This window comes from Mustelus asterias, chromosome 24 (genome assembly GCF_964213995.1).
Source record: "Mustelus asterias chromosome 24, sMusAst1.hap1.1, whole genome shotgun sequence".
Lineage (NCBI taxonomy): Eukaryota > Metazoa > Chordata > Chondrichthyes > Carcharhiniformes > Triakidae > Mustelus > Mustelus asterias.
Window position 1 is genome coordinate 9495285 of NC_135824.1, and position 24989 is coordinate 9520273.

General features: G+C 44.3%; 1 protein-coding gene across 6 annotated transcripts in view; it reads right to left on the bottom strand.

The window, feature by feature from the left end:
• The window catches only part of LOC144511194 (A-kinase anchor protein 13-like), a 441197-nt gene that overhangs the window by 393069 nt on the left and 23139 nt on the right, over positions 1-24989 (bottom strand). For all 6 annotated transcript variants that reach the window (XM_078241273.1, XM_078241272.1, XM_078241271.1 and 3 more), the window contains exon 2: positions 11998-12049. Coding sequence is in view for 4 of the 6 variants with exons in the window: in XM_078241271.1 (XP_078097397.1) it covers positions 11998-12049 (52 nt within the window). In the remaining 2 variants the exon portion in view is untranslated. The remainder of the gene's footprint in view (positions 1-11997; positions 12050-24989) is intronic.

A 24989-nucleotide genomic window follows, 5' to 3' on the forward strand; every position in this document is an offset into this window, starting at 1 on the left:
ATTGCATACAGGAGTTGGGACGTCTTGTTGGAGTTGTACAAGATATTGGTACGGCCACACTTGGAATACTGTGTACAGTTCTGGTCACCCTATTATAGAAAGGATATTATTAAACTAGAAAGAGTGCAGAAAAGATTTACTAGGATGCTACCAGGACTTGATGGTTTGAGTTATAAGGAGAGGCAGGATAGACTGGGACTTCTTTCCATGGAGCATAGGAGGCATAGGAGTGATCTTATAGAGGTCTATAAAATAATGAGGGGCATAGATAAAGTAGATAGTCAACATCTCTTCCCAAAGATAGGGCAGTCTAAAACTAGAGGGCATAGGTTTAAGGTGAGAGGGGAGAGATACAAAAGGGCTCAGAGGGGCAATTCTTTCACACAGAGGGTGGTGGATGTCTGGAACAAGCTGCCAGAGGTAGTAGCAGAGGCGGGTACAATTTTGTCTTTAAAAAAACATTTAGACAGTTACATGGGTAAGATGGGTATAGAGGGACGTGGGCCAAACGTGGACAATTGGGACTAGCTTAATGATTTTAAAAACTGGTGGCATGGACAAGTTGGGCCAAAGGGCCTGTTTCCATACTGTAGACCTCCATGATTCTATGAATCTATGGAGAAAGGGGGCAACAAGGTAAATCAGGCACTGCCAGGATTGGCGATGCCTGTGACAGAATCATAACTTGTGAAGAGCAACTACTTGGTGGACAGCAGCCATTAGAAGCACATCCATAGAATCCCTACAGTGCAGGAGGCCGCCATCTGGCCCATCAAGCCTGGACAGGCAACAATCCCACCCAGGCCCTCTCCCTATAATCCCACATTATTTACCCTCTCATGCCCCTGCAAATTAGCATGGTTAATCCACTTAACCTGCACACCTTTAGAGTGTGGGTGGAAACCAGAGCACCTGGAGGAAGCCCTCACAGACACGGTGGGGCAGTGTGCAAAGTCCACACAGACAGTGACCTGAGGTCTGAATTGAACCCGAGTCCATGGCGCCGTGAGACTGCAGTGCTAAGCACTGTGCCACCGAGCCACATGAGATCAACCTGAAAGCAGTACAACTATTATCAGGAAAGGAGAGATCCGGGGATACACTTGTGCTGACCTTTAAACTGTGCAAGTTCAGGAGGAAAAAGCAAAAGGGATTCTGGGTTTTAAACAGTGAACAATTGATGATAAAGTTGGTGATGTTGAATTTTGCATCATTGTTTAGGTCCCAATAGCAGTTCATAGAATTTTACAGCACACAAGGTGGCCATTCGGACCATTGTATCCACACCAGTTCTGGGCACTTGGTGATAGGAAGTGCTGACACTACTCCAAAAAGTGTACATCAAAGATTTAGTGGCGTGATGGCACAAGTAATAGATTATAGTTGTAAATCATAAAATCCCTACAGTGCAGAAAGAGGCCATTTTGCCCAAGTCTGCACCAACTCTCTGACAAAGCATCTTATCTTACCCAGGCCATCGCCCCCATACTATCCCCAAAACTCCATGTACTTACCCACTAATCCCCCTACCCTATGTTAGATCATAGAATCCTACAGTGCAATTCTGCCCATCCTAATCTTTGGACACACAGAGGCAATTTGGCATGGTTAATCCACCTCACCCATACATCTTTGGAGTGTGGGAGGAAACTGGAGCACTCGGGGTAAACCCACGCAGACACGGAGTGATCGTGAAAACCCCACACGGACAGTCATCCAAGGCCAGATTTGCAGCCAGGTCCCTGGCAGCAGTGCTAACCACTGTACCACCGTGCCTCCCATAAAGAAAAGCTTAAAAAGAGAAAGGACGTTTTCCACTGGAACAGAGAAGGCAAGGAGGAAATCTCTAGGCGGCGTGGTGGCAGTGGTTAGCACTGCTGCCTCACAGCTCCAGGGACTCGGAGTCAATTCCCGGCTTGGGTCACTGTCTGTGTGCAGTCTGTGCGTCCTCCCCGTGTCTGCGTGGGTTTCCTCCGGGTGTTCTGGTTTCCTCCCACAGTCCAAAAGACGTGCTGGTTAGGGTGGATTGGCCATGCTACATTGCCCCTTAGTGTCAGGGGGACTAGCTATGGCAAATGCATGGAGTTATGGGGATAGGGCCTGCGTGGGATTGTGGTCAGTGCAGAATCGATGGGCCGAATGGCCTCCTACTGCACTGTGGGATTCTATGATCTAACATAGGCTTTCATCATTTTTAATAGTAGTAAAGGTTTTCCTCAATTGATTGAAAAGTCAGTAACAAGGTTGCGTTGATTCATGAACATTACGAGAAAAATAAAACGGGAAATTAGAAGATTTCCCTCCAACCACAGAGCTGTTGGTGCACAGAATGCACCATCGCACATGGCCCTTGAGGCAGAGATCACAAGGTAATTTAAAACAAGATGAAAACCAGAGAATATAAAAGTACGTGGGGAATGGGAGCGGAAATGAGATCCCAGTAAGAAAGCTCCAGTTCAAGGGTAAAGTTCTTCATTTCCCTGCTGTAATTGCTATGATTGTAGGCATCAGCAGCTTTGAGACAACAAAAAAGAGGGGGGAAAGCTTTGGGGGGGGGGGGGGAAGAGGAGTGAAAGAAATAGGAGGAAAACAGAAGAAGTATGAAAGGGTGTAATTAGGGAGCCAGAAAAATACTGGTTTGTGTCTGCTATTGACTGTACTGGTTTGTAAAGAGAGGCAGACAGCGCATTGGGCTAATGCTGTGTTGGCAGGAGACAAAAACCACACTGAAGGAAGTGAGCAATTAGGCTGGAGAAATAACCTAGTTCATTATGCAGTTTACTTGTAGTTTTCTGAAGGGAAGGGAAGTGCTGCTTGCACGAATGTAAAAAGCCTTTGCATTTTATACAACATCTTTCACCATCTCTGGATGTCCCAAGCATTTTACAGCCAGGAAAATACCTCTGGAATGTAGCCATGATGTCGAAACATGGCCACAAATTTGGACGCAGCAAGCTCCCACAAACAGCAGCCCATGTCAATAATCAAAGAACCCTTTTCTGTGATGTTGTTTGAGGGCTAAATACTGGGCAGGACACCAGGTAGAACCTCCCCGCTTGCCTTCAAAATAATGGAATCTGCACCCCGAGAGGCCAGACGCATTACCAATTTAACATTTCATCTGAAAAACGTCACCCTCCCAATGATCCAGCACTCCCTCAGTGCTGTGCTGGAGTGCCAACTTTGATGTTGGCTCGCCAGTCTCTGGAGTGGTTCTCTTGAGCCTACGCCTTCTGGCTCAGAAGCGCACTCAGTCACAGCTGACACAGGAAGGCGCACAACAATTCAACACAATAACCGCAACACTTTAAAAAAAAAATTAAAGCCAATCTTAGATGACACATGCACCAAGAACCCAATGAAGCGATCACACAAACAAACAGGTGGCTTATCAAGTCATCAGCCAGTTCTACCAGATTCGGGAAACTGAGAGACACAAAAGGCAAGCAACTGAACTTGTATCATGTCCTCAGGACACTACAGCATTCCACCACCAATGAACTGCTGCTGAAATGTAATCACTTTTGCAAACGTGGCAGCTAATTTAAACATATCAAAATCCCACAAAACAGCAATGACATCAATAACTCACTTTGCTAAAAATCTGGGATGGAAACAGGAATCATTGGAAAGTTAAAATTTATTTATTAGCGTCACAAGTAGGCTTACATTAACACTGCAATGAAGTTACTGTGAAACTCCCGTAGTCGCCACACTCCAGCGCCTGTTCGGGTACACCGAGGGAGAATTTAGCCTGTCCAATGCACCTAACCAGCACATCTTTTGGACTGTGGGAGGAAACCGGAACACCCAGAGGAAGCCCACGCAGACACGGAGAACGTGCAGACTCTGCACGGACAGTGATAGAAGCCGGGTATCGAACCTGGGTCCCTGGCGCTGTGAGGCAGCAGTGCTAACCACTGTGCCACGGTGCCACCACAGGGCAAGATGATCAACCACATAGCCATTTGTTCAAATTCCTTTGTCAATTCTGACTGGATGCTTTTTGCTCCACATGTTAACTTACACTTCTTCCTCTTTGTAGGTGCTAACAGGTTTCCAGCATCTTCTGTTTTAGACAGAAGATTTTGTTTGAAATGGGAAGGGAAAGTGTTGACAATCCTTGAACACTGTACCCAACTATATGACTCACTGACCTAAGAAAAGGTGGGGTTTGGGCAGGGTCATTTCTCGATTCCCATTTAATAGAAACTGAAATAAATTAAAAGCCTGTTTCTAAATGTTACCAATGCAATACATTCCAAGAAAGTACCACCTCAAGGTTAGAACGAGGTGAAGAAACCACAAACACTTAACCCTGCGACATGTCGCTGCCTTGCATCACACATGCACTGGTAGAAACTGCCAAGGCTGCAAGTTGAAACAGAAATAAGCAAAATAACTGTACATGAAGCACTTTGAGTCATTCCAAAGACACCTGGTAACATCCTATATGAATGCAACTCTTCTTTCCAAAAGAAAAGCATTCCCTATTTTCAAAACCATTTTGAACACTTATCCGAGGCCTCCAGCCTCATTTTCTTTCTTTCCTATCCTCCACATCTACCACAGCTTTCTCTTTACAAGGCCTTGTGGCAGGCTGAGGGATGTTCTTTTGGAGGAATACTACTGAAACACGAGTTATTTCCAACTTTTTTTGTTTTGAAACCCAACTTGCATAATTGAAACATACTGGGGGAAGGTAATGTACAACACCAACGCAATTTTACAACACTGCTTATGGACGACTCATCCAGCAACAGCACGCACGCCCTTGGCAGCACATTAATCCTCCATTCATACGGAATTCATTTTAATGGGAGTTGCACTTTGGAGCAGATATTACTTCCTAGGCCAACCGGCAGAGCCTCCGAGTCTCACATGTGACTGAAGAAGCATTTACAGCTGTTTCCACTCAGGCTATGACTTTGAAGCTGAACTTACAAAGACGCAGACTAATGAAAGACGGCAGGGCAGAGCAACTCGCACCTCGAGATGTTGTCGAACAGAATAATTCATAGTTAGCTTGACCTCTCTTGCCCCTTCAATAATTCTCCACGTCTGCTTGGGCAAACAGAGCAATATAGTTTAAACCTTGCAGCAGGAAGTTTACTCCAATTGTCAGGCTAAAATGCTGTCATTAAACACATCAAAGATCTCTACCCCGGAGTTGTGAGCTTAGAGTGGAGAAATTCGAGGATATGTTATATTGCGGGTTTTGGAAAGCTCAAGGTGCAAAATACAAATCAGAGACTCATTTCTCAAGCCTGCACGATCAGACAATCAAGATTCACAATACAAGGAAGAAGCACAACGTACACAAGTTATCGGGATGGCACGGTGGCACAGTGGTTAGCACTGCTGCCTCACAGCGCCAGGGACCCGGGTTCGATTCCCGACTTGGGTCACGTCTGTGTGGAGTTTGCATGTTCTCCCCGTGTCTGCATGGGTTCCCTCCGGGTTCCTCCCACAGTCCAAAGATGCGCAGATTAGGTGGACTGGCCATGCTAAATTGCCCCTTGGTGTCAGGGGGACTAGCTAGGGTAAATGCATTAGGTTATGGGGGTAGGGCCTGGGTAGGATTGTGGTCAGTGCAGACTCGATGGACCTCCTTCTGCATTGTAGGATTCTATAACATGCCCCATACGAAGCAACAACGCAGCTACATCTGGAGTGCTGTAATTCTGAGCACCGGACTCGAGCAGAGATATCCAAGATGGTGCAAAGAAAAGACAGTAACCTGGTGTTGTTAAACTTCTTAAAGTCCAACAGGTTTATTTGGTAGCAAAAGCCACACAAGCTTTCGGAGCTCCAAGCCCCTTCTTCAGGGGAGTGGGAATTCTGTTCACAAACAGAGCATATAAAGACACAAACTCAATTTACATGAATAATGGTTGGAATGCGAATACTTACAACTAATCAAGTCTTTAAGAAACAAAACAACGTGAGTGGAGAGAGCATCAAGACAGGCTAAAAAGATGTGTATTGTCTCCAGACAAGACAGCCAGTGAAACTCTGCAGGTCCAGGCAACTGTGGGGGTTACAAATAGTGGGACATGTGAAATAGTGTTTATATGCTCTGTTTGTGAACAGAATTCCCACTCACCTGAAGAAGGGGCTTGGAGCTCCGAAAGCTTGTGTGGCTTTTGCTACCAAATAAACCTGTTGGACTTTAACCTGGTGTTGTTAAACTTCTTACTGTGTTTACCCCAGTCCAACGCCAGCATCTCCGCATCATGGCAAAGAAAAGAACCAGGAAGCATGAGCTCATGCCTACAACAGCCAAGGCGTACAGACAGTAGAGAGTTAATAACTTTGCACAAAGAATGGTGCTCGTGAAGCAAAGAGCAAGGAGTTAGACGGTGAAACTCCTGCTCTTGTCTAACCTCAGATAAACAGATGCTTACAGTACCAGTGTGACATCTGCCAATTTCCCACACTAATTAGTACAGTTTTTGCTGCCACTTGGACTGAGACCAACTTTAAACTACACGGCCTCATTTCACATTCCGACTCTTGCAGCCAATAGACAAGAGAAAGGCTTCCATCCTACCAGGTGATCCTGAATTTTAGCCCAGATCCAGGAGATTTTAGGAAACAGACTCATAAGAACATAAGGAATAGGAGCAGGAGTAGGCCATCTAGCCCCTCAAGCCTGCTCCGCCATTCAATAAGATCATGGCTGATCTGATAGTGTGTTCAGTTCCACTTACCCGCCCGCTCCCCATAACCCTTAATTCCCTTAATGCTTAAAAATCTATATCTGTGACTTAAACACATTTAACGAGGTAGCCTCCACTGCTTCATTGGGCAGAGAATTCCAAAGATTCACTACCCTCTGGGAGAAGAAGTTCCTCCTCAACTCTGTTCTAAACTGACTCCCTCATATTTTGAGGCTATGTCCACCTAGTTCTTGTTTCCATTGCAAGTGGAATTAACCTCGCTGCTTCTACTACCCTGTCTAGCCCCTTCATTATCTTATATGTCTCTATAAGATCTCCCCTCAACCTTCTAAACTCCAATGAGTACAGGCCCAGTCTACTCAATCTCTCCTCATAAACTAACCCCTTCATCTCTGGACTCGAACTATATGTTTAAGCAAATTACCAGCTCCACTGGAGAACAGCATAGAATTCATCATTCAGGGAGTTTTGCACAGCAGTAAAACATGTACTGAGAAACCTGCACAATCTAAAATATATTTTAAAAATCAAACAGCTCAAGGTTAAAGTCAAAAAAATTAATTACAATAGTTACTCCAAGTTTGACTAGTAATTAATCTGGCTTAATTTATTCATCAACTTGGTATAACAAAACTATATGGCAGTGCTAAAATGTTTTTTTTATATCTGATTTTTAAAATCTGATGCAGCCGAAGGTGCATCTTGCCCTCCGTGCTATGCGAGCACTCCCTTTGTTTACCATCCACCATGCATGAACTTCCAAATTCCAACCATCTCTGCTTTAGATTGTGTGGACAGACCGCCAATCCCAGACCTCCAATGCCCTCCCATCCCCATATCAAACCAGAGGGTACCAGAGGCAACTGGGAGAGAGAACCAGAAGTTGCCACATCACAATTTTCCCTCCCTTTGGCACATTAGGCACCAGAGCATCCATACAGAATAGGATAATATTCTACAATGATACGGAGCAGGAATGCAAATTGGAGCATGTGTGATCTCCAAAGGCTAGAATCAATTTCTCTGTGTGTTCTGATGTGGTTCATCCTTTAATCTCCAGTTGAGGCTTGGAGGCCACAGAGTACCAATAAGATTGCACAAATTTCTTCTGTCATGAGCTCAGAGTTAAAAATCACAACTTCAGATGATTGCTTGAAGTTACCAAATCATTACTTTCGCTTTACATTCTCCCCGTGTCTGCATGGATTTCCTCCGGGTACTCCAGTTTCTTCGCACAGTCCAAAAGACTGTGCTGACTAGGTGCATTGGCCATGCTAAATTCTCCCTCAGTGTACCCGAACAGGCACTGGAGTGTGGCGACTAGGGGATTTTCACAATAACTTAATTGCAGTGTTAATGTAAGCCTACTTGTGACACTAATAAATAAACATTAGATTTTACCCCACTTCTTGAGTTTATACCAACACATCTACCCAAAATATCCATCACTGACATTACCATGCAAAATAAAGCTATTAAACTCATCACACCACTGCCAATCTACTCTTAAATTTACCTGCCCTTTCCCTGTGATCTTTCTCATTGTTCTTTGATCAAACATTGCTCAGATTTCCTTTTAAATGACGTTTTGGTCCCTACTTCAAAGCCACTTAAATAGAGCACTCCATTAATGCCTTCCATGTGAACCAATTTCTTCCCCTTCTCTCTCTGCTCTTCTAATGATACTCATGATCCTCTGGCCTCTTTAATTAGTTCACTCACTAGCACAAAACATCTGTATTTATTCTCTCAAAAACATTTGCAATCTTGAAAATCATTCATGACAGTGGAGATGGAGACAGCAGGACAGTCCTCCCATGGCTGCAGTGACACAACTTTTTGAAAATGTGGATGACCAAGTCCTACAACGTAAATGAGGAATTATCACATCAAAGTTTGAGGGAGGGATATGGGAACATACAAAAACGTGGTTCGATTTTTACAAGGGTTGTCCAAATTTGTGGCAATGGCGCGCCTGAAATTTAAGTTTAAATTAAGTTTATTAGTGTTACAAGTAGGCTTACATTAACACTGCAATGAAGTTACTGTGAAAGTCCCTCAGTCGTCACACTCCGGCGCCTGTTTGGATACACTGAGGGAGAATTTAGCATGGCCAATGCACCTAACCAGCACGTCTTTCAGACTGTGGGAAGAAACCGGAGCACCCAGAGGAAACCCACGCAGACAGTCTGCTTTAACTGATGGTTCAGGTGGAGAGCAAAGATCCCGTGGCACTTGCATCCTCAACCTTCTGACTCCAAGACAACGACTGAGCCAATACAGAGAACATGAAGGGACAATGATGATGATCATAGAATCCTGCAGTGCCATCGAGTCTGCACCGATCACAATTCCACGCAGGCCCTATTCCCATAACCCCATGCATTTACGACAGCTAGTCCCCCTGACACTAAGAGGCAATTTAACATGGCCAATCCAACTAACCTGCACATCTTTGGACTGTGGGAGGAAACTGGAGCACCAAGAGGAAACCCACGCAGAAACGGGGTGAATGTATAGAGTGGACCCAAGTCGGGAATCGAACCCGGGTCCCTGCCACTGTGAGACAGCAGTGCTAACCACTGTGCCATCATGCCACCCTAATTACACTTACACACACACAGATACGAAAACTAATCTTCCTTAAAAACTTCTCCTTTAAGATTCAATTCACAAAGGTCTCAGATGCCCAGCCACTAAATGCTCAGCTCCACTTGCCACCTTTCTGCAGCAAATATTTGGACAGCCCAAGGAGCGGAGGGACCAAATGTCCCAGGCATTGTTATTTACAATACAAAACATATTAAATATGAACACAAACACTGTTGGCATACTTTTGGCCAGAACTAGGTGGATTCCTTCACAGCATTAAATGAATGATCAGAATCCTTATGAGTAGGTCTAAAGCTAGTGGATTAGCCGAATAACTTGCACAGTACTCCTCATCAAGTAGGTAAAAGTAAGAGCTGAAGCAATAGCAGTGGGAGTGGACATTAGTCACTCAAGACTGCACCATCACTCAATAGGTTGACATTCTACCTCAACTCCACTTTCCCTATCTCCGCACTTCTGTAATGTCCTAACTATATTTGGGGTTTTACACAGAAAAAAAAATGACCAGTGGATTCGAAGTAACAGGTTTTATTGGAAAAGGTGTTCTCTGCTCTGCAAACAGCCTAATGACATCACCATCAAATCAAGTGAGCCGCTCTTAAAGCAATCTGCAACCCTTTTAAATATATAACAACCTTCTGTTTCCCTCAGCACCCAAGCATCTATCAATCTCAGGCCTGAACAGACTCAATGACTGAGCATCCACAGTCAAAAATTCCAGAGATGTATAATCCACTGTGTGAAGAAATTCCTCCTCATCTCAATCATAAATAGCTGATCCTTCACTCAAACTAATGCTCCTTCATTTTAGACTCTCGAAACAGTCTTTGACCATTAGTCATGACAAGTGTGGTGCTCCCCAATTTCTTACAGAATCCTAAGGTCTCAATTTTTGACCCGCATATTGCCCAGACTGGATTCCCTTTCTGTGTTGAGCTAGCTGATCTCAGCCAGAGCAGAAGTGGCGTGACGTATGTTATTGACACCCCTGTGTCAAAGAACAAACAAAGAACAGTACAGCACAGGAAACAGGCCCTTCAGCCCTCCAAGCCTGTGCCGCTCCTTGGTCCAACTAGACCAATCGTTTGTATCCCTCCATTCCCAGGCTGCTCATGTGACTATCCAGGTAAGTCTTAAACGATGTCAGCGTGCCTGCCTCCACCACCCTACTTGGCAGCGCATTCCAGGCCCCCACCACCCTCTGTGTAAAATATGTCCCTCTGATATCTGAGTTATACTTCGCCCCTCTCACCTTAAGCCCGTGACCTCTCGTGATCGTCACCTCCGACCTGGGAAAAAGCTTCCCACTGTTCACCCTATCTATACCCTTCATAATCTTGTACACCTCTATTAGGTCTCCCCTCATTCTCCGTCTTTCCAAGGAGAACAACCCCAGTCTACCCAATCTTTCCTCATAGCTAAGACCCTCCATACCAGGCAACATCCTGGTAAACCTTCTCTGCACTCTCTCTAACGCCTCCACGTCCTTCTGGTAGTGCGGCGACCAGAACTGGACGCAGTACTCCAAATGTGGCCTAACCAGCGTTCTATACAGCTGCATCATCAGACTCCAGCTTTTGTACTCTATACCCCGTCCTATAAAGGCAAGCATACCATATGCCTTCTTCACCACCTTCTCCACCTGTGTTGCCACCTTCAAGGATTTGTGGACTTGCACACCTAGGTCCCTCTGTGTTTCTATACTCCTGATGACTCTGCCATTTATTGTATAACTCCTCCCTACATTATTTCTTCCAAAATGCATCACTTCGCATTTATCTGGATTAAATTCCATCTGCCACCTCTCCGCCCAATTTTCCAGCCTATCTACATCCTGCTGTATTGCCCGACAATGCTCTTCGCTATCCGCAAGTCCAGCCATCTTCGTGTCATCCGCAAACTTGCTGATTACACCAGTTACACCTTCTTCCAAATCATTTATATATATCACAAATAGCAGAGGTCCCAGTACAGAGCCCTGCGGAACACCACTGGTCACAGACCTCCAGCCGGAAAAAGACCCTTCGACCACTACCCTCTGTCTCCTATGGCCAAGCCAGTTCTCCACCCATCTAGCCACTTCCCCTTGTATCCCAAGAGCCTTAACCTTCTTAACCAACCTGCCATGTGGGACTTTGTCAAATGCCTTACTGAAATCCATATAGACGACATCCACGGCCCTTCCTTCATCAACCGTTTTTGTCACTTCCTCAAAAAACTCCACCAAATTTGTGAGGCACGACCTCCCTCTTACAAAACCATGCTGTCTGTCACTAATGAGATTGTTCCGTTCTAAATGCACATACATCCTGTCTCTAAGAATCCTCTCCAACAACTTTCCTACCACGGACGTCAAGCTCACCGACCTATAATTTCCCGGGTTATCCCTGCTACCCTTCTTAAACAACGGGACCACATTCGCTATCCTCCAGGATGGAGAAATCAGCCAAAATTATTACTCTTTATTCATTTTACGTGAAGTATTTGGAAATGTTCCAACTGCTCCCTCCCACTAGTATCATCTATAGTTTTTCAATATATGTCAATCTGAGATCAAGGGGCACTTTGATGTGTGAAAATATTTCACAAACACAGTAAAAAACTGTACCGATGCACACAAGTATCACGCAAATCATTTCGAAAAGGGGAGAGAAGGAAGGTGGCTAGATTGAAGATCGACATTGGTAAATAGGAAACTTACTTAAAGGGAGATCACCAGTCAAATATGTTTTTCTTCCAAATGCCACAATAACCTGAAAAAGATAAAAGTGAAATAAAAATGAGCAGAATTTGCATAAAAGGCCTCTGTCAGAGAATGTGGGGGAGGAGATGACTGAGAATGTTCTGCAAACAAAAAAAATCCCAAAAAATGCAAAGCTTTTTTATTTAAACATTATGAGAATTTTTGAGGTTTCAAGGGCACGGCATCGATTTGAACAAGCTCGGTACATTATCGGAGGCACATTTACACCACCAGCCAAATGAAGAATCCCAGTCTCTATCCAGGTGCAGCTGGCAGAGGGTGTGTGGGGGTAACCCCCATCTCTTAACCAGATAACTATGTGGAAGAAAATGCGGATCTACAATTGTACCTTTGAGAGAATGCAATAGGAGCAACCAATCCCACATTTTGACCTCTTAAAAAAAAAAATCAAAACATATCTCCAGTAACTGGCTCATTAATCCGGACAATGGATCAAGTGTGAGAAAATGTCAAGGTATCTTGCAATGGAAAGGTTATCAAGGCAGCAAATTATTAAAAGTGTTGTGGTGCAGTTCTTGCGTCACTGTGAAGAACAGCTGTTTGGCTCAAGTGTAGCAATCTTGCCTCAGAGTAATGAAGGTTGCTGTCTCACATCCCACTTCAAGACTTACACAAATGCTTTATATATAAAGATGTGTACAAGGTGACTTGCTTCTTCAACACCTATCAAAAGTCAACAGAACAAAACTCCACATCTCTTCATGTACAATATAGTACGACCTCATTATATTTTGGCAAAGCGCCTCTTGCACAGAGTCAGGAGATTCAAAACATTTTTATTTTTCGCAGTGACTGATGGTGTGCAACCTACTCCTGTCATCTCCGACGGTGCTAACTGACTGAACTCTCGTGAAAACAGCCCCTGCCAAGAAAATGGGACTGAAGATTACAGTTAACTTTAGAAATTTATGAAGCACTTGTGATGTTAAGTTCATGGCAAAGATACGTAGAGAAATTTTTTTTCATCTGGCTTAAATCAGTTTGTGCTGGAATTGTTGGGGACTGTGGCTAACTAACTGTGCCAGGTATATAAAGAAAGAACAAGCCTGATGTACTAAATGAATTTTTCCTCGGTCCATATTTCATGGGTGGCACGGTCGTTAGCACTGCTGCCTCACAGCACCACGGTCCCAGGTTTAATTCCAGCCTTGGGTGACTGTGCAGAATTTGCACGTTCTCCCCATGTCTGCGTGGGTTTCCTCCAGGTGCTCCGGTTTCCTCCCACATTCCAAAGGTGTGCGGGTTAGGTGGATTGGCCATGCTAAAATTGACCTTAGTGTCAGGGTGATTAGCAGGGTGAATGTGTGAGGTTACAGGAATAGAGCCTGGGTGGGATGTGGTCGGTACAGACTAAATGAAAGTGAAAATCTTACTATGTGAAAGCTTTTGTATTGCAGTTGATTACCTGAGTTTCAAATCATATTTTGCTAATAAGAGATCCATTGAGCATGTTACTTTTTGCTTATATATGTGAGAGGAATGCTTGTTTCTGCTGTAGATTGCTGCTTTCAGTGTTTTTATTTATTCCTGGGATATGGGCGTCACTGGTTGGGCCAGCATTTACTTCCCATTCCTAATTGCCTTTAAACTGCCCTCAGCACCTGACCAGAGGGCAGTTAAGAGTCAACCACATTGCTGTGGGTCTGGAGTCACATGTAAGGATGGCAGATTTCCTATCCTAAAAGACATTAGTGAACCAGATGGATTTTAATGACAATTGACAATGGTCTCATGGTCATCATTAGATTTTTAATTCCAGATTTTTATTGAATTCAGACTTCACTATATGCGGTGGTGGGATTTGAACCACAAAGGAGCCTTTAGGTAGCATTGATCATAACATGTTTGAATTTTGCATTCACTTTGAGGGAGGGAAGGGTGGGTCTAAGGCTAGCATTTTAAATTTAAATACAATACAAGGGCATGAAGACACAGTCTGTTAAAATTATCTGGGAAATTAGCTTAAAAGAGAGGACATCAGAGATCCAGCCACAAATATTTGAGATATTTGGGTGGCACAGTGGTTAGCACTGCTGCATCAGGGACCCGGGTCCAATTCCCGGCTTGGGTCACTGTCTGTGCGAAGTTTGCACGTTCTCCCTGTGTCTGCGTGGGTTTCCTCCTACAGTCTGGTAGGACAAATTTAAATGTGGATTACAGGGTCAAAGGTAGGGTTCTGAAGACTGTGGAGGAACAGAGAGATCTTGGGGTCCATATCCACAGATCTCTAAAGGTTGCCACTCAAGTGGATAGAGCTGTGAAGAAGGCATATAGTGTGTTAGCTTTTATTAACAGGGGGTTGGAGTTTAAGAGCCGTGGGGTTATGCTGCAACTGTACAGGACCTTGGTGAGACCGCATTTGGAATATTGCGTGCAGTTCTGGTCACCTCACTATAAGAAGGATGTGGAAGCGCTGGAAAGAGTGCAGAGGAGATTTACCAGGATGCTGCCTGGTTTGGAGTGTCGGTCTTATGAGGAAAGGTTGAGGGAGCTGGGGCTGTTCTCTCTGGAGCGGAGGAGATTGAGGGGAGACTTAATAGAGGTTTATAAAATGATGAAGGGGATAGATCGAGTGAACGTTCAAAGACTATTTCCTCGGGTGGATGGAGCTATTACAAGGGGGCATAACTATAGGGTTCATGGTGGGAGATATAGGTAGGATATCAGAGATAGGTTCTTCACGCAGAGAGTGGTTGGGGTGTGGAATGGACTGCCTGCAGAGATAGTGGAGTCAGACACTTTAGGAACATTTAAGCGGTTATTGGATAGGCACATGGAGCACACCAGGATGGTAGGGAGTGGGATAGCTTGATCTTGGTTTCAGATGAAGGTCGGCACAACATCGTGGGCCGAAGGGCCTGTTCTGTGCTGTACTGTTCTATGTTCTATGTTCTATGTTCTAAATAGGCCGAATGGCCTTCTTCTGTACTGTAGGGATTCTATGTACACTATGTTCACAGTCTGTTCTAAGCTGAAACAGCAACTTCTTTGGACAAATCTCCATTGTGTGTTTAAACTAATGCTCTCAGGTCATGGTCAACTGGTAAAGTCACATCTACAATATCGTCACATGTGAGGCCACTAGGTCACTTCAGGAGAGCAACAACAACTTAAATTTATAGCATGCCTTCTGCGTTATAAAAGGTCCCATGGTGCTGAGCCACATAAGGAAACATTGGGTCTGATGACCAAAGTCTTGGTCGAAGGGGTAAGTTTTAAGAAATGGCTTAAAGAAGGAAAGTGAGTCTAAGAGAGGTGGTGAAGTGCAAGAAGGGCATTCCAGAGCTTAGACTCGAGGCATCACCACGTCCCAGGAAGCCCCTCAGAATCAATAAAGGACCTAGTGGCGATGGTTTTCATAGCTTAATCATGCTGCATTTTTCAAATTGGGTCATTAATCTTGACCAGTGCAGCAAAGGATCATCTAATGTGAAAATCTTTACCCTTTCATTGTGCTTTATTGCACTCAAATGATTGCAATTCATCTGTGTTGAGTGAAGTCACCATGGTCATGAAGGTGCAAGTGTGAGATCAGGTGTAATATCTGTTTTTGTCAGCTTGGATTTGGTCTCTCTTGTGGGGATCGCGGCATTACCATGTCTCAGGAAGACCCTCAGAATCGAGGATCACTTGCTTCCACTCCAGTTCGATGGGTTCTGAAAAGTCCAATGTGTGATCTGCAGAATCTGCCACAAGTGGGGAGGAGGCGTTTGCAGGGTTGGGTAGATAGGTCATTTGGACATTTGTGTGACTGAAGGCATCGCCATCACTGGTGAGGTGATTAAAATCAGAATTCGATGAGGCACATGTCTCAGAGGTTGTGGGGTTGGAGGAGATTAAAGAATTCGGGAGGGGTGAGCTCATGGAAGGATTTGAAAACAAGGTTGAGAATTTTAAAATTCTATCTATACCTTAATGTGCAACATGCTGCCTTAACATGGGAATCATTTATAAAAGGCGCTCCCGACGCAATTGTGGGCAAGTTTTAAAATTTAAAAGAAGACTTCTTGAATTTGATTTAAATTTCAAGATATCACTTGACTGGGAGCCAGCAAGCACAGGGTGATGGCTGTACAAGACTTGGGGCAAAGTAACACTCAAGCAGAGTTTGGACGATCTCTAGTTTATGCGGGGGGGGTTTGGTTTAGCTCAGTTGGTTGGACAGCTGGTTGGAGGTGTGGATGGACACTAGCAGCACGAGTTCAATTCTCGTACCAATGGAGGTTGTTCACGAAAGCCCGCCTTCTCAACCTTGCAGCTCACCTGAGGTGTGGTGATCCTCAGCTTAAACCACCACCAGTCAGCTCCTCCCCCTCAAAAGGGTAGAAGTAACCTACAATCATCTGGAGTTACGGCGACTCGGCTGCCATCGCCTTTTGAGGAAGAGAGTTCCAAAGACTCATGGCTCACATCCTCCTCATCTCTGTCATTAATTTATGGAGGGTAGAATTTGGGAGACAAATCAGGAATGCACTGAAATAGTCAAGTCCAGAGTATCACAAGTCAATCAGTGAGCGGCTAGAGTCCGATGCAAGCGCGTAGATTAGAAATCTGTAGGACATTCATGGACCAATTCAGATTTTAATAACTTGGCACTTTTTCCGCAACGTTGCTGGATTTATTGCAATTCAATTTCAACACTTGTCCACACCACCCACAATTGCTTAGTGAGCACCCGCGAAATGGATCCCAAATTGGGCAACATTTCACACATGTTCATGCAAAGATATTTGCATTTATATTCCATCTTTCACAACCTCAGGGTGCCTTCAGGTACTTAATAGCCAATGAATTACTTTTGCAGCCGTCACTGCTGTAATTGTGTGGAAAAGTGGCAGCCGATTTATGCAAAGCAAGCTCCCACACACAGCACAAGCCAAATGGCTAGATAAGTTGCTATTTTAGGGTTGATTGAGGGCTAAATTTTGGCCAGGACAATGGGGTAGGGGGAGGGGGGGGGGGGGACGGATTCCCCCAGCTCCCCTCTGAAGAGGTGTCAGGGGATCTTCCGCAGACACCCGAGGGGGCAGACGGGACACAGTTTAACCTTTTATCCAAAAGATCACACCTCAGATAGTGCAGCGTTAAAGTGTCAGTCTAGATGACATGCTCAAATCTCTGGATTGAGATTTGACCACGCAATCTTCTGATCACAGATGAGTACACTGTCAGTGAACCAAAGCTGACAGGAAATTAGAAAAAGACTAAAATGCACCAAAACACATTAAGCATGGGCAGGGTTAGTTCACACTGGGTGCGGTAAACAGAGCATATTTGTCTAAATCTGTAAGTGATCTTACAGATAAAAGTAACAATACAAGACAGAATAGCAAAACATTGAATATAGAACCTTACAATTAGTGTAAATGTGTCACAAGGTAGTGATTGTCAAATGGTAGCTAGGTGTTGGAACAGTAAACAAGGATCTCACAACATAAGCAAAATCAAGGATAAAGTTCATTATTTACTTTACTCAGAGTTGCAAAGCGAGAGCGAAGAATTATACAGTGCAGAAGGAAGCCATTAGGCTCATCGAGTCTGCATGGATTCTGTGGCAGAGCATCTTACCCCCAGGCCCACCCCTGCTCTACCCCCGTAACCTCACATATTTATCCCACTAATCCCCCTAACCTACAAATTTTAGGACACCAAGGGGCAATTTAGCATGGCCAATCCACCTAACCTGCACATCTTTGGACTGTGGGAGGAAACCCACAGGGCGAACGTGCAAACTCCACACATCCAAGGCCGGAATCAAACCTGGGTCCCTGGTACTGTGAGGCAGCAGTGCTAACCACTGTGCCACTGTGGTTAAGGGCAACCCCTTAATCCATTTCCTTGCTTGCTCCAAAACCAATTCAAATTCAAACCGAGTCCAGAGCGGCACAGTGGTTAGCATTGCTGCTTCATAGCTTCAGGGATCCAGGTTCTGTTCCCATCTTGGGTCAGTGTCTGTGCTCTTGTTTCCTCTCACAGTCCAAAAGACGTGCTGGTAGGTGCACTGTCCGTGCTAAATTCTCCCTCAGTGTACCCGAACAGGCGCCGGAGTGTGGCAACTAGGGGATTTTCACAGGAACTTCATTGCAGTGTTCATGTAAGCCTACTTGTGACACGAATAAATAAACTTTAAACTTAAATTTGTGATTCCCACAAGAGAGTCTAGATCCAAGCTGACAAGAGCAGCCATTGCACCTGATCTCATGCTTGCACCTTCATGATCATCGTGACTTCACTCAGAGATGAATTGCAATCATCTGAACGCAATAAAGCACAATGACAGGGTAAAGATTTTCACATTAGATCATCCTTTGCTGCACTGGTCAAGATTAATGACCCAATTTTTTTAAAGCAGCATGATTAAGCTTTGAAAACCATCACATCTGTGTCCTTTATTCCAATGATTTTGGCTAAAGGTACCTATGCCAATGTAAAGTTACAGTTCTTACAAGGATCTTTCTTTCCCCTTCTCAAAGGCAATTAGGGATGTGCAATAAATGCTGGCCGAGCCAGAGTAATCAACATCCTGTATATAATTAAAACAAAACATCTCAACAACAGAAGTATCAAAAGGTAAAGGTTGCCCAGTTGTACATTCCTCACCCTCTAATGCGCATCCCATCTACAATGGAGAGGGAGGGCAGGACCGACCGAGAGAGAGACTGAGACACACACTCACGCGCCATGAGCGAGAGCCACTGACACACACGCCATGAGGGACGGGGGAGAGAGAGAGGGATAGAGAGAGACTGACACACATCATGAGGGAAAGATAGATAGAGAGAGGAGATTGTGAGGGAGAGAGAGAGAGAGAGACACACACACACATTGTGAGGGAGAGTGAAAGAGAGACAGCATTGCAAATTGTACACCCTTGTTCAAAAGAGAGGGTAGAAAGATAAAGCCGGCAATCAATCATGGGGAGACTTTTAGGGAGAAAATTAACAGCTGCTTGGACAAGCATGGATTATTAAAGAGGAATTTAATACCCCAGATTTGTTAAGGAAAAATAGCGATTGATTAACCTGATCGAGGTTTTTGTTTTGAAGAGATAACAGTGGGTGGATTAGGGCATGGATTTTCAAAAAGTACCATGAACAGCTCGTCAGCAAAACTGAAGCTCCTGCCATAAATGGGGCAGTGACAACGTGGATACAAAACTGGAAGAAGAATGAAAAAAACAGAAATATGCAGTTCTGTGGACTGAAAGAAGGTATACGGTGCTGTTCTCCAGGGTTCAGTACAGGATTAGATATCTGTTAATGATCTGGACTTGGGGGTGTTGAGTTAAATTTCCAAATTTGCAGACACAGGCAAAATCATAGAATCCCTACAGTGCAGAAGAGGCCATTCAGCCCAACAGGTCTGCACCGACTAGAACATAGAACAGTACAGCACAGAACAGGCCCTTCGGCCCACGATGTTGTGCCGAGCTTTATCTGAAACCAAGATCAGGCTATCCCACTCCCTATCATCCTGGTGTGCTCCATGTGCCTATCCAATAACCGCTTAAATGTTCCTAAAGTGTCTGACTCCACTATCACTGCAGGCAGTCCATTCCACACCCCAACCACTCTCTGCGTAAAGAACCTACCTCTGATATCCTTCCTATATCTCCCACCACGAACTCTATAGTTATGCCCCCTTGTAATAGCTCCATCCACCCGAGGAAATAGTCTTTGAACGTTCACTCGATCTATCCCCTTCATCATTTTATAAACCTCTATTAAGTCTCCCCTCAGCCTCCTCCGCTCCAGAGAGAACAGCCCTAGCTCCCTCAACCTTTCCTCACAAGACCTACCCTCCAAACCAGGCAGCATCCTTGTAAATCTCCTCTGCACTCTTTCCAGCGCTTCCACATCCTTCTTATAGTGAGCTGACCAGAACTGCTCACAATATTCCAAATGTGGCCTCACCAAGGTCCTGTACAGTTGCAGCATAACCCCACAGCTCTTAAACTCCAACCCCCTGTTAATAAAAGCTAACACACTATAGGCCTTCTTCACATAATCTTGACAGATTATCTCAGCCAGGCCCTCTTACCCACCCTACGCTGCAACCCCCACACTTACCAATCCCCCTAACCTGCACATCTGAAACTAGGAAGTATAGTAACCAGTGAGGAAGGCAGTAACAGAGTCAAGGGGACAGGGTGAAATGGAAAGACATATGGCAGATGAAATTCAATGCAAGAAAATGTGGGCTAAAACATTTTGTGGGGAAGAATGAGGGAGGGACAATAAGAGCTATATAGTTTAATTTTAAAAAGTGGGATCCTTTGTACGCAAAATTTTCAGACCCAGACAGTGCAGTCAAGATAGATCACAGTCCTGACACAATGACAAGACGAAAGGGTGTGTAGAACACACAAGTTCAGAGTATGCATACAGTGAATATTTTGGTGAGGCCGCAGAAATGGCTTTGGAGAAAGGGCAATGGAATTAATTTCTTTCATGGGATGTGGGCATCACTGGCAAGTCCAGCATTTCTTTGCTCATTCCCAGCTGCCCTTGAACTGCCCCAATTCTGACGAAGGGTCATCCAGACCCGAAACGTTGGTTCCATTCTCTTTCCACAGATGCTGTCAGACCTGCTGAGATTTTCCCAACATTTTCTGTCTTTGTGTTTTTGAACTGAATGGCTTGCCACACTGCTGAGGTGAGTAAAGAGTTAACCACATTGCTGTGGGTCTGAGATCACATACAGGCCAGACCAGACAAAAACAGCAGATTTCCCTCCCTAAGGGATATTAGTGAACTAGATGGGGTTTTGATGTCAAATCAACAAAGGTGTCATGGTCACCATCACTGATGACCAGATTGTTAATTGAATTCAAATTCAACCAGCTGCTGTGGTGGGATCTGATCCCAGGTCCCCAGAACATTAGCCTTGGCCTCACTCTCGATTTTCCCAGTGACATCACCACTACACCACCATCTCCCTCTATGGTGAGAATTTTAAGATTGAGAACTTGAAGTTGAGAAATTCAAATGTAAGGGCAGCACAATGACACAGTGGTTAGCACTGCTGCCTCAGCGCCAGGGATTCCCGGCTTGGGTCACTGTCTGTGTGGAGTTTGCACATTCTCCCCGTGTCTGCGTGGGTTTCCTCCGGGAGCTCGGGTTTCCTCCCACAGTCCAAAGATGTGCGGGTTAGGTGGATTGGCCATGTTAAGCTGCCTCTGTGTCAGGGGGACTAGCTAGGGTAAATGCATGGGGTTATGGGGATAGGGCTTGGGTGGGATGTGGTCAGTGCAGACTTGATGGGCTGAATGGCCTCCTTCTGCACTGTAGGATTCTATGATTCTACTGGGGGAAAGAGGCCGACAATCTAACCTAGAAGAGGAATGGAGGAATATGGGGCTGAAAACTGCCATACAGGGGAGAAAGTCCAAGATGATTTAGAGCTATAGAATTAATTATACCACACTTATATTGATTTGAAGATTATGTAATATCACCCAACACCATCAGTCTGTGAAACTATACCTCCCCCACACCCCAAATTCATCACGTAGATTAAATCCACAACAAGGGAGCGACAGATAAACCACAGACACACACAAGAAAGATGCAACTTGTAATTAGACATTCTCACTAACAGGCCACGGGTATTCAATACATCAGCAGCCAGGAGAGATGGTGTTTGCCTTCAGAAACATCATTTCGCTTTTCCAACAGGAAGCTTCTGCTTCTAAAGTTATTTGTGGAGATTTTCCTTTAAGCGAGGTTCATCATTCCTCCCATATTGACCTTCAGTGACAACACCAGACAGCAAGTGCAAAATCGGTTTACCGAATGGACACTAAATTCAACTTAAATTTGATGTGTGAATAAGGTCCTGGTTTGCAAAACACCCGTTTCATCCAAAATGCTGACCATGGCTACTGTAAACAATGGGGATATCTCACTGGGGATTTGGAAGAAGAGCTTTCTCTCCCAGCTGCTGTCCATTGTTAGAAATGGAAAAACTTTGGTTTTGAATCTAACTTGGCGTGCAACTGACCTCCTTCAAACCCATAGCATGATAGTTTCCTTTACATTGAGTCTGATATGAAATGAGCTTGAAAGGGGAGGCAATGACCCAGTGGTATTGCCACGAGACTATTAATCCAGAAACTCAGCTAATGTTTTGGGGACCCGGGTTCGAATCCCGCCATGGCAGATGGTGGACTTTTAATTTTTTTTCAATCTGGAATTAATAACCTACTGATGCCCGCGATTGTCCTTGGGCAACTAAGGATAGGCAATAAATGCTGGCCAGACAGCGAGGTCCATGTCCCACGAATGAATGGAAAAAGAAGTCTCAATTCAGGCAACACCAAACTGATTAACCATTTCTCAGAGTGAAACTGTTGGAGATAATGTGGGAAGTTAAAATGGAACATTGCTACACTCGGGGATCTGTTCCTGGGGTTGAGACACTGACATGTTAAGCAATAAAGGCTTTTACTCTTCATCCGATTGTGCCATAACCTGCCCTGGCAGGTGGACAACAGGCTTTCAAAATCAAATACAAATGTTTTATTTGCCAGTAACAGAAGATCCACCTCTGTCTTTGCCCCCATATTAAATCAAAACTATTTTCAGAAAGGGAGACTTTCACAAGAAGAAACTGTCCAAGGTGAAGGTTACTTCAGAGATTTCCAATAGATTGAGGTGCATCGAAGATCTGAATCTCAGGACAGATAATACAGGCCATTCAGCCCATCCAATGTAACCTGTGCCGAAGTCAGTAACACTCTTAACAAATAATCCAGTTGCTGCTGTTTGTGGTCAAAGTCACAAGGCGCTGTGCTTGTGAAACTTTATAGATGTATAATTTAAACTGATGCAATGGGAATGATTAAATTCACTTGATTACAGGTTGTGAGGTGCAGAAAACAAACCGGTTTCTTCATTTCTAGAACTGCGCAATTGTTGGCACATGCTCCAAGTTGATTCAATGTTTTATCAAATAGGAATGGTCAGGAATCACTACTGTTCTTTTTAGTGAATGTCAAAGAACGCAAGATAAAAATAAAAGTCCAAAGCTAAGGAAATGCCATTTATCCACTTGAAGTATTTTAACTCTCTCAATTATTCTTGCACACTCTCTGAAGTGAACAAGTATATAAATAATGAAACTTCAAGAGCTCACTTGTTCAGAGTAAATTTGCTGTCCTTCAATTTCATTTAAACTCATCAAGACATAGGGCAGTGCTTGAAAACAAAGTCATCTGGCAGGTTGAAAAGGCGGGTCTAACATAGTCAAAATCATGATATGGAGTTGCCGGCGTTGGACTGCGTAAGTGCAGAGGATCTGTCACACTCCTGACTTCTTTCTTGTAAATGGAGGACAGGCTCTGGGGAGTCAGGTGGCGAGTTCCTCACCGCAGAATTACAAGCCTCTGACCTGTTCTGGTAGCCACAGTATTTATATGGCTGATCCAGTTTAGTTTCTGGTCAATGGTAATCCCAGGATATTAAATGGACATGTTTTATACAAGTGCAGGCTCAGTCCAAATTTATTTCACACAGGACATATGAAGATTAAGTTACATAGATTAAGAGTCTGCAGCAAAGAAACAGGCCTTTGAACCCAACTGCTCCATACCAGCATATGCTTGTTCCATGTGCTTCTTCCCACTCAACTTTATTTCACCCTATCAGCATATCTTTCTGCTCCTTATGTGCCTATCACACCTCCCCTCAAACGTATCAATTTTTGCCTCAACTATTCTGAACACGCTTTGAGAAATTTCCCCTGAACTTCCTATTGGATTTATCAGTGACTATCTTGTGTTTTACGGTCTCTAGTTTTCGGCCTCCGCACGTTTTCTCCGAGTCAACCCTTTCACAATCTTTAAAACCTCTATTGGCTCTCCCCTCAGCCTTGAATGTAGAGAAACAATTTTGCCGCTGCAGACAAGTCGATCCTTTCAATTCTGGTATCAATTCTCGAGATCCTCTTTAGCACCTCTATAATCCCGTTTACAATACGAAGATTAGAACTCATTATGTATGGGTATCACAATGCAAAGTGCAAGAAGGGCCATGAGGTAGGCCTTTTGAAGACTTAACCATGGGAGCTCTTTATTGAAGATGTGGACAATCCTAGACTGACTCTGAGCTCCACCCTGGGTGGAGCTAACCCCTGGGGTCACATGATCCATACTCCCACACCCCAACCTACATGTATCACAGAACTGTGCACAGTACTCCAACTACTTTCATACCACCATTATGGGCTGAATTTAACCCTAGGCCATAGACGTGAAAGGCCAGTGTCCAGCACATCAAATCATTTTGATTTCTTTGCTGCTCTTTTTTTTATTTCCTGTTCTTTTGCCAGCTGCTGGGTTTCTCTTAAATACAGAATTACAGAGGGGAATAACAGACAATACTAGAAAAGACTTAACAGATCTGGCAGCATCTGCAGAGAAAGGGACAGAGTTTATGTTTCGACTCTGAGTCATATAGACTCCCTCCACTCTATGCCCCACACATTTACCATGGCAAAATCCACCTAACCCAGATATCTTTGAACACTAAGGGACAATTTAGGATGGCCAATCCACCCAATCTGCACATCTTTGGATTTGAAACATTAACTCTATTTCTCTCTCCACAGATGCTGCCGGACCTGCAGAGTTTTTCCAGCATTTTCTGTTTTATTTCAGATTTCCAGCATCTGCGGTATTTTGCTTTCAATTTAGAGTAACAGCAGGTACCAGCCACCCTCATATTTCCATTCAAGTGGCGACTCCGAGAGAGAGCCTGGACAAGAGGAGGGGTAATGAGTCTGTCTAAATCATTTACCAATTAATTGAGGAGGAGGAAATGAATTTTTCTGGAGCATGAAAAAATATTTACTAAATACTTTGCTCACAGGAAGGTTATGGTTGACATCACAAAGTAGCAAAACATTAACTAGCGCTTGGTTTTTTGCAA